Source organism: Octopus sinensis, linkage group LG9 (genome assembly GCF_006345805.1).
Source record: "Octopus sinensis linkage group LG9, ASM634580v1, whole genome shotgun sequence".
NCBI lineage: Eukaryota > Metazoa > Mollusca > Cephalopoda > Octopoda > Octopodidae > Octopus > Octopus sinensis.
In genome coordinates, this window is record NC_043005.1 from 23,576,072 (window position 1) to 23,589,008 (window position 12,937).

General features: G+C 41.1%; 1 protein-coding gene across 1 annotated transcript in view; it reads left to right on the forward strand.

The window, feature by feature from the left end:
* The window catches only part of LOC115215696 (transcription elongation factor B polypeptide 3), a 35,774-nt gene extending 24,919 nt beyond the window's left edge, over positions 1-10,855 (forward strand). Inside the window, exons 9-11 of the mRNA XM_029784978.2 lie at positions 4,686-4,764; positions 6,734-6,961; positions 10,785-10,855. Coding sequence (XP_029640838.1) covers positions 4,686-4,764; positions 6,734-6,961; positions 10,785-10,852 — 375 coding nt within the window. The 3' untranslated portion in view covers positions 10,853-10,855. The remainder of the gene's footprint in view (positions 1-4,685; positions 4,765-6,733; positions 6,962-10,784) is intronic.
* The last annotated feature ends 2,082 nt before the right edge of the window (positions 10,856-12,937 follow it).

Here is a 12,937-nt window from a genome sequence, read left to right on the forward strand (position 1 = left end):
TGTATTTTATGTGCCACCGGCACGGAAGCCAGTCGAGGCGGTGCTGGCATCGGCCACGAGTCGGATAGTGCTTTTTTTTTACCACCAGACCAGGGATCCTGGCTGGTTCAATTCGATTTCGATTTCGCTTGCCCCAACATGTCTTCACAAGCAAAGGGGTTGGCAGGGTGCCTGTCGTACGGTCGCATTGGAGTATTTTACGTGCCACGGCCACGAGTCGGATAGTGCTTTTTACGTACCACCAGACCAGGGATCCTGGCTGGTTCAATTCGATTTCGATTTCGCTTGCCCCAACATGTCTTCACAAGCAAAGGGGTTGGCATGGGTGCCTGTCGTACGGTCGCATTGGAGTATTTTACGTGCCACGGCCCCGAGTCGGATAGTGCTTTTTACGTACCACCAGGCCAGGGATCCTGGCTGGTTCAATTCGGTTTCGATTTCGATTTCGATTTCGCTTGCCCCAACATGTCTTCGCAAGCATGGGGGGTGGGATGGGTGTCTGTCGTCGGATGAGGTTCTATATCGACTTCGCTTGCCTCAACGGTCTTTGTGTCCAAGGGAGGAAAGGCATTCATAAGTGGGCTGGGCTCACTTGTCCTGCCTGGTCTTCTCACGTACAGAATATTTCCAAAGGTCTCGGTCTCTGGTCATTTCCTCAGTGAGGCCTAAAGTTCGAAGGTCGTGCTTCACCACCTCGTCCCAGGTTTTCCTGGGTCTACCTCTTCCACGGGTTCCCTCAACTGCTAGGGATTGGCACTTTCTCACACACCTATCTTCATCCATTCTCGCCACATGACCATACCAGCGCAATCGTCTCTCTTGCACACCACAACTGATGCTTCTTAGGTACAACTTTTCTCTCAAGGTGCTAACGCTCTGTCGAGTATGTACACTGACATTACACATCCATCGGAGCATACTGGCTTCATTCCTCACGAGCTTACGCATGTCCTCAGCAGTCACAGCCCATGTTTCGCTGCCATGTAGCATGGCTGTTCGTACACACGCATCATACAGTCTGCCTTTTACTCTGAGCGAGAGGCCTTTAGTCACCAGCAGAGGTAAGAGCTCCCTAAACTTTGCCCAGGCTATTCTTATTCTAGCAGTTACACTTTCAGCGCACCCACCCCCACTACTGACTTGGTCACCTAGATAACGGAAGCTATCAACTACTTCTAGTTTTTCCCCCTGGAAAGTGACGGAAGTTGTTTTCTGCAGATTTTCGGAGGTTAATGCTCCCGAGCATCTGCCACATACAAAAACTATCTTCCCAGTTAGCCTACCTTTGACATTGCTGCACCTCTTATGTGTCCATAGCTTACACTGGGTACATCTTATAGAGTTTCTACCTACACCTTTTCTACAGATCGAGCAGGGCCATCTTCCTGAAGATATTTGTGGATTGTCTACCTTTCTACTTATTAGTACTTTGGTTTTAGCTAGGTTGACTCTAAGGCCCCTTGATTCTAAACCCTCCTTCCACACCTGGAACTTCTCCTCCAGTTCTGATAGTGACTCAGCAATAAGAGCAAGGTCGTCAGCGTAGAGGAGCTCCCAGGGACAGCCTGTCTTGAATTCCTCCGTAATTGCCTGGAGTACTATGATAAATAGGAGGGGGCTGAGTACTGAACCCTGGTGGACCCCAACCTCTACTTTGAATTCTTCTGTGTACATGTTGCCAACCCTAACCTTACTTACGGCATCTCTGTACATGGCTTGCACAGTCCTCACCAGCCATTCATCTATCCCTAGTTTCCTCATTGACCACCAGATAAGGATCGGGGGACCCTATCAAAAGCTTTCTCCATGTCAACGAAAGCCAGGTACAGGGGCTTATCTTTGCTAGGTATTTCTCCTGCAGCTGCCTTACCAGGAATATAGCATCAGTGGTACTTTTTCCTGGCACGAACCCAAACTGCATCTCATCTAAACTAACTCTCTCTCTAATTAGTTGGGCTATGACCCTCTCCGTAACCTTCATTACTTGATCCAACAGCTTGATACCTCTGTAATTATTTGTATCTAGGGCATCACCTTTACCTTTGTAGCAGTTGACTAGTATGCTGCTGCACCAGTCATTGGGTATGACTCCTTCGTGTATCACCTGGTTGACTATACGGGTGACTAGGTTATAGCCGACACTGCCAGATATTTTGAGCATCTCTGCAGTAATTCCTGATGGGCCTGGGGCTTTCCCTGTCTTCATGCTTCTAATTGCCTTAGCTACCACGGAACTATCAACTCGGATAGCTGGTCCCTCTGTAGGGTCAACATTCGGCAGACTCTCTTTATCCCATTCATTTTCCTCATTCAGTAACCTTTCATAGTGGCGTCTCCAAGCTTCTCTCTTTGCATCCTCATTTAGCGCAAGTGAACCATCCTCCATGCGAACACATTTCTCTCCTACCACATCACGATTCTCTCTCACACACTGTCTTGCAACACGAAATACCTCAAGTCTTTCATCCTCACGGCGCAGGACATTGGCAATTTTCTCTTATCTGCTTCCCCTCTGGCTAGATAGACCTGTCTCCTAGCTTCCCTTCTGGCAGTCTGATACCCTTCCCTGCTACCACCGTTCTTCCAGGCCTTCCAAGCCTGTTTCTTTTGTCTAATAGCCCTGTCAACAATATTGTTCCACCACCACGTTATTTTGGGTCTTAAGGGGACTTTGCACCAGCCACAGATCTGGTCAGCGGCTTTCAGCAGGTTGTCCCTCAGAAACGTCCAGTTGTCTTCTACCCCATGTGTAGCTATACCCCCTTCCACTTCGTCAAAGGCTTCAAGTAACATATCTCTAAATCTCTGTCCATTCGCAGGGGCTTTAAGCTTCCAGACCCTTCTTCTCCATGTTGGTCGTCTTCTAGTCGCCCTCTTAGTCCTGATCCTAAAGTCACTAACTACCAGTCTATGTTGTGGGGTGCATTCTTCGCCTGGGAAGGTTTTGGCATTTTTAAGCAGCCATCTTTCCCTTTTTCTGGCAAGGATGTAGTCGATTTGGCTAGTATGCCGGCCCGATCGGTAGGTGACCAGGTGGCTTGTTGGTTTCCTGAAGTTAGTGTTGCAGACCATAAGACTATTCGCATCGCAGAACTCCAGCAGCCTGGTTCCCTCCTCGTTGCGGGAACCATAACCGTAGCCTCCATGTACGCCATGGAAGCCCCCAGCATGTCGTCCAACATGCCCATTGAAATCACCAGCCACAAAGAGAAGGTCCCTGTCGTTCGTCGATGAGGTGGTCTGCAGTAGGGTGTCATAGAAACTGTCTTTCTGTCCATCGGGTAGCCCTGGCTGAGGGGCATAGGCCGATATAATGGTTGCTAATCTATTATGAAGCACTATTCTAATCTTAAGTATTCTGTCACTTACTCTGATTACCTCAATTACTCTATCTATCCATTTCTCAGCGATATTATACCCACGCCACCAACCCCGTCAGTGTTCCCTGCCCAGAAAATCTTGTACCTGTGTCCCTTGCCTGTGAGGACCCTAGCAGATCCTCCTCTCCACCTTATTTCTTGCATACAACATACATCAACACGTCTCCGTTCAAGCATCTCGACTATCTCGCCAGACCTACCTTTCAATGTGCCAACGTTGAGGGTGCCTACCCTGAGGGTGTGTGGCCTCTGAGACCCTGGATGAGGGGCCGCAGTGTTCTGTACCTGAAAAGAAAGCTTGCATTTGCCAGATATCATACTGAGACTCTAGACTACAACCTGCATAAATTTCAAAGTTTTTGCGCTATATGATCACAATAAACCCTACATAGGGGTGCGGGGGGGGGGGTCAAGAAAGATAGAAAACAGAAACTTCCGGTTCTGGTAGAGGGGTGGGAGGGCGGGGTCACCTCCAAGGAACAACAGGTTTTAAGTTAATACGTAGGGAATTTTCTGCGACAGAAATTACTGAACATCTAGAAACTTCGGGGTTCGATTAAAACATAATATAAATAGGAGAGAGGGAGAATATTGTAGTGAATTCTGGGGATGGAATAACAACGGGATGACACTGAAATTAAAGGAGGAATTTAAAATGCATGACAGACAGGAAGCCATGCATACAAGATGGCGAAACAAATAATAGAATGTTATTAATGTTATCAATGTTATTAATGAAAAAAAAACATTGATTTTTACCCAGGGAGCCTCTCTCTATTTTAGGGATTTTTTTGATTTATAAGAAAGTGAAGCAATTAGAATGTAAGAGCATGAGAGAAAGAGAGAGAAATATTCATATGATATTACATGCATGAATTGACACACTCACACACACATATACACACAGACACACAGACACATGCACAAACACACACAGACACATACAGACACACATACCCACACACACATGCATGCACACAGACACACAGAGATACATACATGCAATCACACATACAAACACACACAGACACACACTCAGACACACACACAGACACACATACAAAGATACAGACACACAGACACACAGACATGCACACAGACATAAACACACACACACTAACACAGACACACATGCACACACACACAGACCTCCCCCCCCCCAAACAAAAAAAAACAAACAAAACAAAACAAGCAAATATATCAAAGATACATTTCTGCTTGTACAAAAGACAGGCTTACTCTTTATTTCATAGTTGATTTAGTTGTAGGAAGCTAAGACATTTTATTGTAATTTTGTTTTTACAGAGAAAGTTTGATGAGCGCGAAGCGAAACTCAAAGTGGTTAAGGCTAGTATTTCAGCCTCAATGTCCAAGGTTACTCCAGGTAAGTAACTTGGAATTCTTTGAGATTTTTCTTTGCTTTATAAGTTGATGAGAAGAGAAAGTGCAATGTCCATTTCATGCCCTATTTCCCAAATTCAGTGTCTTCTGATGGCTGACTCGACTTTTCTGTCAGGTTAATGTTCATTTATTTGTTTATTTAATATCAGTTTTTCCATGCTAGCATGTGTTGGACAGCCACTATTTGAGACAGCATTTTATGGTTAGATGTCTTTTCTGTTGCCAGTCCTTACCTGTTTTTCAGGTTTTGGATTTTATATTCCACTGGTTTTCAAAAGTACAGAGCAGCTGGTCATAATATCAGCAACAATGTCTGCAGGATAAATGTATGCATGGAGGAGAAGTGAAGGTTTGATTGGACTATTTGTAACAGAGTGAACCCTTCTACTATATGAATATGAAAATTAGGTGATGGTGTTAAGCTGGTTGATATATTAGGTCTACCGTCCAAACTCTCAAAAGCATTCACTGACAAGATAGAAGACTGAAATTGGTTGTAGTATTAAGCCTACCACACATTACGGATTGCATCCAAAGCAAAAATCTTTTACACACCATCACTACTACTTCTTATCCATTACCATGTTGTATCTTCCTTCTTTCATGTACTATAACTTCAGTGACCTCTCCTCTAAAAAATCTTGCTCTTGTTTCAAACCACATAATGTATCCAATCTCTTTCCTTAACCCTTTCTATGTATCAGTCGCTATGTTGATTGATTATATTGTGAGAATATCAAAAAATGCTCATGGTGGATACATGTGTGTGTGTGATGAGCTCAAGATGGAATTTGCTATTAAAAACAAATCAGTCCCCTTCACCTCACTCTGTTATCAGATTCTGGATTTATTGACAAAGTAGATTGAAATGATTGCTGAATTCTGTTTTGGTTTCTTTATATTCCCTGGAAGATTTGAACTCAGTGCTCTAGGTTAAGAAAAGATTCATTGCTACTTACATCTGTGAGTAGTTTTTTCCTTGTTGTACTTATTTGTAGCCAGGTGGACTTGGCCACTTGACAGTTTAATGTCTTGACTATAGCTACAACACAGTGGCTGTAACATGATATGAACCACTGACTTCTTGCTTTGTTCTGTGGTATTCTATCTCTTCATTTATCCATTCTAAAACACCCACCATAGAGAATCTGCACTAAAACTTCCGACCAGTTTCTCTTCACAAAAGCTACTTGTAGAAACTCACTTCCTATCTATGTTTTTCCCTGCAGCCTTTCAAACTGAAAATTTGGCAGGTGAGGAACAGTAACTGTGAGGCTAAAATGATGAACTTCTGACCTGATGGTTGTAAGTTCAAACTATAACTCTTCTGCAACCATTGTGTTGTTCACTTTGATATATGGCACACAACTCTGGCATATTTCACAGTTGGATGGTCAACAATCAAAAGGTCTCCCAGCTGGAAAAAAGAAATTGTCTCCAACCTGGGTTTATAAGGTGTAAAATGGCTGTAAAGCATCAAGAAATATTATAACATTTTTTAAAATTCTGTTTTATTTGAAATGAGGGAAAATCAAAAATTAAGATGAAAGCCTTATGTTTTGTATCTGATTGTCTAACAGCTGCATTGGTGTATTTGAACATCTTGGTAACTTTCTTATTAATTAATGATACAACAACTGCAATGCAGTTTCAGATGAAACCTCTTGCCAAATTTAAGCAAGAGAGAAATAACCAATTCTTAGATCAAATCTCTAATTGAAAATATACAAGGAGGATTAATAAAACCTCAGATCAAGTTTAACACATAATTTCAGGTGAAATCCATTACTACAGTAACAGGCATAAAGAAAAAATTTCTGATTAAATTTCTTGCTAAAAGTATATAAAAAAAAAACCTGCAAAAGTTGATAGACTTTCAATATTTCAGATTCAAAAAATATTTTCTCATTGATGGTTAGTTTGTTTTCTTTGTTTCTTTGATATTTTTTTAGAGAGAACAGTTAAGATGGCGTTTGTAGAAGCACCTGCAAAACCTCCACGAGATGTTCGTCGCAAGCAGTTGAAGCATGGAACAGGGACCATCACCAAGGATGCTTTAGGCCCATATCGTACATATAAACCGGTTGTCAATAACAAACTTCTGGCTTCCACTGCTGCCTCCCACTCGAGTTCTTCAGGTCCTTCTTCAGCGAGAATACAGGTTTCTCAACAACATCGCTGTAAGTTGATCTTTCTGCTTTATCTATTGAGTTGTGCACCTAGCACAGCACCCAGCTTAATACTACCACCTAGTCCTTGGGTTTGTTTAGTGAAATTTATCCTGTTGTAAGTATTCAGATAGAGCATGAGTGGCAATGCTTACTAATTCACAGTACTAAGTTCAATATTTCTTCTTGGTGTAACACAGAGAGGGAGCTTTGTCTGATCAAATCATATTCTATCATCTCGGAAAACAAAATGGCATTTTGGACAGTGTAGTGCAAGACATATTTGGAAAAAGATATGATGGTCATGACTGGAATGCCTTAGATCATAAATTTGTTCTGTTAAGACTGATTTGTGGCTGGAGAAAGATGAGTTCTGTCTCTTTTGACCTACACACACTAATTGAAGACTTATTGATTTAATCCCTAGTGATTTAATGTGGTATGGGGCCTTTCAGTTGTTGCTGTTGTCTGTCTGCTTTTCCATTCTTGCATGGAGTGGACAACGTTTCTGAAACAGTGTTGTATGACTAAATGCTTTTCCCCTTGATGATCCATTTTATTGCCTGTGACAAGTAACAGGTGTACTTCTACAACTGGTTTACACAGTTGCCAGAGGGAAAATTGGTTTGTCTATAAATTTCAGACTTTTGAAGAAATATTTCTCTCCTTTTTAAATATCCAAAGAAATATATTTCCAATTCCGAAGAAATATATTTTAAGTAAGAGAGATATTTCCTTAACAACAGTTATAATTCATAAGAAAGCTGTTCTGACAATTTAGGAAGTAAATATCACAAGTCAGAGATGACAAAAGAAATATATAAACTAAAAATAGCTTTATATTGTTTCTGCTCTTTATTGTGGTGAGCTTTAATCTACTGGCAACATACTGACCATTTGCTTCTTCAGTACATTGGTCTTAGATACAACACTTGTCAGGTAATATCAACTAATATCTTTTTCATTGTCCATCCAACATTCCATTGATTTTATACTTGTTTTTTTATTGCTTCCAAATCATAACAATTTATGGGGTTTGTTGCTTAACTCCAGTCTGACAGTCATTAACCCTTTCAATACCAACCCGGCTGAAACTGCCTCTGGCTCTGTAGTACAAATGCCATGTTTACATAAGTTTTGAATTTAAATCTTCCACCAAACCTTAGTCACAATTTATGTTCCTAACACTAGCTTAATGACAATGAACTTATTTTATTAAATTCTTTGTTATATTCAAAATAATTGAAAGAAACACAAAGCATCTCAAAATAAATACGGTAACAAAAGGGTTCAGCAATGAATGATAAATCACCCTCTGCATGTAACCTTAACCTATCCCAAATATCTTTCCTGCAAGAATTCAACATAGTGCTGCAAGGAATGAATTACTTGTCCATTTTTTGCAACTGCTGCTAGCAGAGAATTTCATCAACCATGATATCTACACTGCCCATTGATAGAATATCCTTGCAGTTGCTCCACCTGATCTCATACATTGAAACTGACAGGAGAATCCACTTATATCATCATCATTTAACATCCGTTGTCCATGCTGGCATGGGTTGGATGGTGTGATCAGAGCTGGCAAGCTGACAGGGGGTGGGGCTGCACCAGGCTCCAGTCTGATTTGGTATGGTTTCTATGGCTAGATGCCCTTCCTAATGCCAACCACTTTCTAGAATGTGCTGGATGCTTTTATGTGGCACTGCATGGGCGCTTTCATGTGACGCTACACGAGTGCTTTATGTGTCACCGCATGGGCGTTTTTACATTGCTCTGCACAGGTACTTTTATGTGACACTACCATGGGTGCTTTACGCACCCAAAAGGATTGGTCTTAACACTTCTGCTGCTGGGTGCAGGTCTTCTTGAGTATGGCCAAGCACAAGGTGTCTCAATCCGTTGTCATCTTACTTGAAAGGTTTACCACTCCTGCATATCTGTGTATATGTGTGGTGCATGTATCATCATCATCATCATCATCTAGTGTTTTAAATCCGTGTTTTGTCCCCGCTAACACGGGTGGCTGGATTTACCTCAATGCCATAGCAACTGAGGTATGCAGGTGCAGCCCACCCCAACATTTGGACTAGCTGGTGCCCATTCTCCTTTGCTATCATGAGGCTTTTTTGGAGCTGGATTTTCTATGGGATGCATGCTCTTGTTTACTTCCAACCTCAATTTCTAGACATGAGTGATCCTGAGGCCAAGGCTGCTACTATGATTTTTAAGAAATGTGGTAGAAAACTAGCTCAGGAAGGCAGGGATACTACTCCCTGAGACCCCTTTTGGGGCTCCCTTTATATACATATATTTTATTATATATATCATCATCATCATCGTTTAATGTCCGCTTGCCATGCTAGCATGGGTTGGATAATTTGACTGAGGACTGGCAAACCAGATGGCTGCACCAGGCTCCAATCTGATCTGGCAGAGTTTCTACAGCTGGATGCCCTTCCTAATGCCAACCACTCCGAAAAAGTAGTGGGTGCTTTTACGTGCCACTGACATGATGGCCAGTCAGGTGGTACTAGCAATGGCCATGCTCAAATGGTGTTTTTTGAGTGCCACCTGCAAAGGAGCCAGTCCAGCAGCACTGGCAATGGCCTTGCTTGAATGGCTTTTTCACGTGCCACCGGCATTTTTACGTACCACCGGCACAGAAGCCAGTCCACTGCTATGGCAACGATCACGCTCAGATGGTGCTCTTAGCGCTCCACTGGCATGGGTGCCAGTCATCAAATTTGATTCGATTTCGATTGCCTCAACAGGTCTTTGCAAGCAGAGTTTAGTGTCCAATGAAGGAAAGGTACGCATAAGTAGGCTGGTTACTCCCCTGGCATAGGCCACGGGTTATGGTCTCATTTGGCTTGCCGGGTCTTCTCATGCACTGCATATTTCCAAAGGTCTTAGTCACTAGTCATTGCCTCGGTGAGGCCTAATGTTCGAAGGTCGTGCTTCACCACCTCATCCCAGGTCTTCCTGGGTCTACCTCTTCCACAGGTTCTCTCAACCGCTAGGGTGTGGCGCTTTTACACACAGCTATCCTCATCCATTCTCACCACATGACCATACCAATGCAGTTGTCTCTTTTGCACACCACACCTGATGCTTCTTAGGTCCAACTTTTCTCTATTAATATATATATATATATATATCAAAATTAAGTCAAATAGAAAGAAATTGTAGTTGGGAGTCCTGTGCTGGTAGTACATAAAAAGCACCCACTACACTCTCGGAGTTGTTGGCATTAGGAATGACATCCAACTGTAAAAACACTGCCAGATCAGATTGGGGCCTGGTGCAGCCTCCTGGCTTCCCAGACCCCAGTCGAACTGTCCAACCCATGCCAGCATGGAAAACGGACGTTAAATGATGATGATGATGATGATGATGATGATATATATATATAGATATATATATGACGGACTCTCCCATCAAAGATGATGTATGAGCTTTCAGCTTTTGCTGAATGACCTTCATAAATGATTTGTTTATAGTGATCAAATGTTTTTGCTGCACATTAGGTCACTCTCTCCATCAAATCAACATTGTCTGAACAGGTGCATTGTGTACCACACCTCAGGTGTCGAGGTGATCACAGAGCAGCGTGAGGTGAAGTGTTTTGCTTAAGAACACAACACACCACTCGGTCTAGGAATTGAAATCACGATCTTGCGGTCATGAGTCCAACTCCCTAATCACTATATATATGTGTGTTTGTTTGTGTGTGTGTGTGTGTTTATTTGTGAATGTTCTTTTTGCTTCTTAACTGGATATTATTGTTTGTGCGTATTTGACATCTATATCTACATGTTTCTTTTCATTTCAGCCACAAAAGTCATTGCACCAATGATGCAGAAGACTATGAAGATGATTAAAAAGATGCAGAGACGATGAAAAAGATAAAAAACACATTTGAAAAGAATGATTATAACAAAATCGTTTGCCCTTAATGTTTTTCTCAAGTTTTTATTTTAATTCTAACTTCACGCCCTCTCTCTTCCTACTCTCTTCAAATCCCTCGTCACATTTTAATTTATCATTTACCTAATTTATATAAGTTTCTATATAAAATTGTATAATAATATTTTTCTGATTTAAAAAAGAATCAAATTTTTTCTTTCTTTCTGTTTTTTTTTTAACTAGAATTCTTGAAAATGTATTTTATTTTAATACATTTTTCTCCTGTTTTTTTTTGAAATGATTGTAGATATCTTTTAGAGCTCAGTCAATGTTTTATTTAATCTTAACTTGAGACCTTAACTTCTTTAGCACGAGTTACTTTTGGTGGGCCTACTATAAATTATTATAAATACCATTATTGAGAATGGAACAAAGAAGTGTTAAGCTCCTGGCAAGGCAAGTCAAGTGGTTTGGTTTCAATTCTTAGCCAAAGCCAGCTTACTTATACATTAACATCTTTGGGAAATACATTAACATCACCTCCTCTCTTCCTCCAAAAGTTGCAGCCTTGTGGATAAGTTAATGATCATCATCATCATTGTCATCGTCATTGTCATCATCATAGTCATCATCATTGTTGACATCATCATCATCATCATCATCATAAGGATGGTGGATAGCAGAGGTCTGTGGAACAGTGGGGAACAAAATGCCATACAGTTATGACCCTTCATGTTCTTAATTCAAATCTCCCTGGGTTTCGCTTAGCCTTTCTTCCTTTTTAAGAGGTTGATGAAGTAAGCACTAGTCAAACACAGAGGTCAGTGGAATCAACTGTTTCCTTGCTTCCAAATTTCTGGTCATGTGCCTATGTTAAAAACCATCTTCCCCTTCCTCATCATCATTCTCGTTGTTATAAAATTTGAAATATGCAAATTACAATAAGAATTATGTAAATATAATTTACATCAAAGGCCAGTCTTCAGCTTCTTTACAATAAGCTGTAATACTTTATTAGCTTTGCAACAAGCTAACCACATACTTAGATTCTCAGTCTGAAAGAAAGACATTCTCCTCTTTTTTCTTATAGTGCCAAAGATCATATGACAGAAATTCTATCAAATTGACTAGTCGACGAGAAGGGGTGTTGGGTGATATAACATCCTACGTCAGTGCTTTGTCTTTAGTGAATGGCACTGCAGTCACATTGTCCAGACACAGTCTTGGCATTGAACACATTTGATGGTTGTTTTTTAAAAATTCCTCGTGGGGCAATGGATTGGTGGAATCATTAGGAGCATTGGATGAAATTCTTTGCAGTATTTAGTTACGACTTTTTACATTCTGAGTTCAAGTCTTACTAAGGTTAACTTTGCGTTTCATCTTTCTATGGGTTGATAAAAGTAAAGTACCAGTTGTCTTTCTGGTGTGTGACAAAATAACTAAGATTCAGGTATCCCATAAAATTGTGGCCTTGATCATATGTCAGAAACAACTGGCAAATTGACAGAATTGTTTGTACATCAGGTAAAAATGCTTAGTGACGTTTCTTCTGGTTGTTTATGTTTTAAGTTCAAATGCTGCTGAGTTTGATTTGGCCTTTCATCCTTTAAGGCTCAATAAAATAAGTACCAGTTAAAACATTGGGTTGATGTAATTGACCAATCCTATCCCCCAAATTTCTAATCCTGCTTTTATTTTAGAAACAATTATTATTGTTATCCTGCTTTTGTACACGGACTTTTTCAAACGGAAAAAAACCCTTTGTAACTTTCGTCCTGTGTTTTGTCCCTTTATGTTTAAATTGATTTTTGTTAGCCCTTGTGGCCAATAAACGAATGAATTATTATTATTATTATTATTATTGAGTGAGAGAGCAGTGCATGCCATCAAAGTGACACTGGGGTACAAATATACAAAGCCCAATATATCCATCATGACTAGCCATCTGATAAGGATACACCAGGCACATGCATCACAACCATACGTGTGACATGCTGATCTAATATCAAGGTAAACAGCGCATGACCTTGCAGGTGGGGACCCAGTTAGAATTTTCTTCAGGTTGAGCCTACCCGC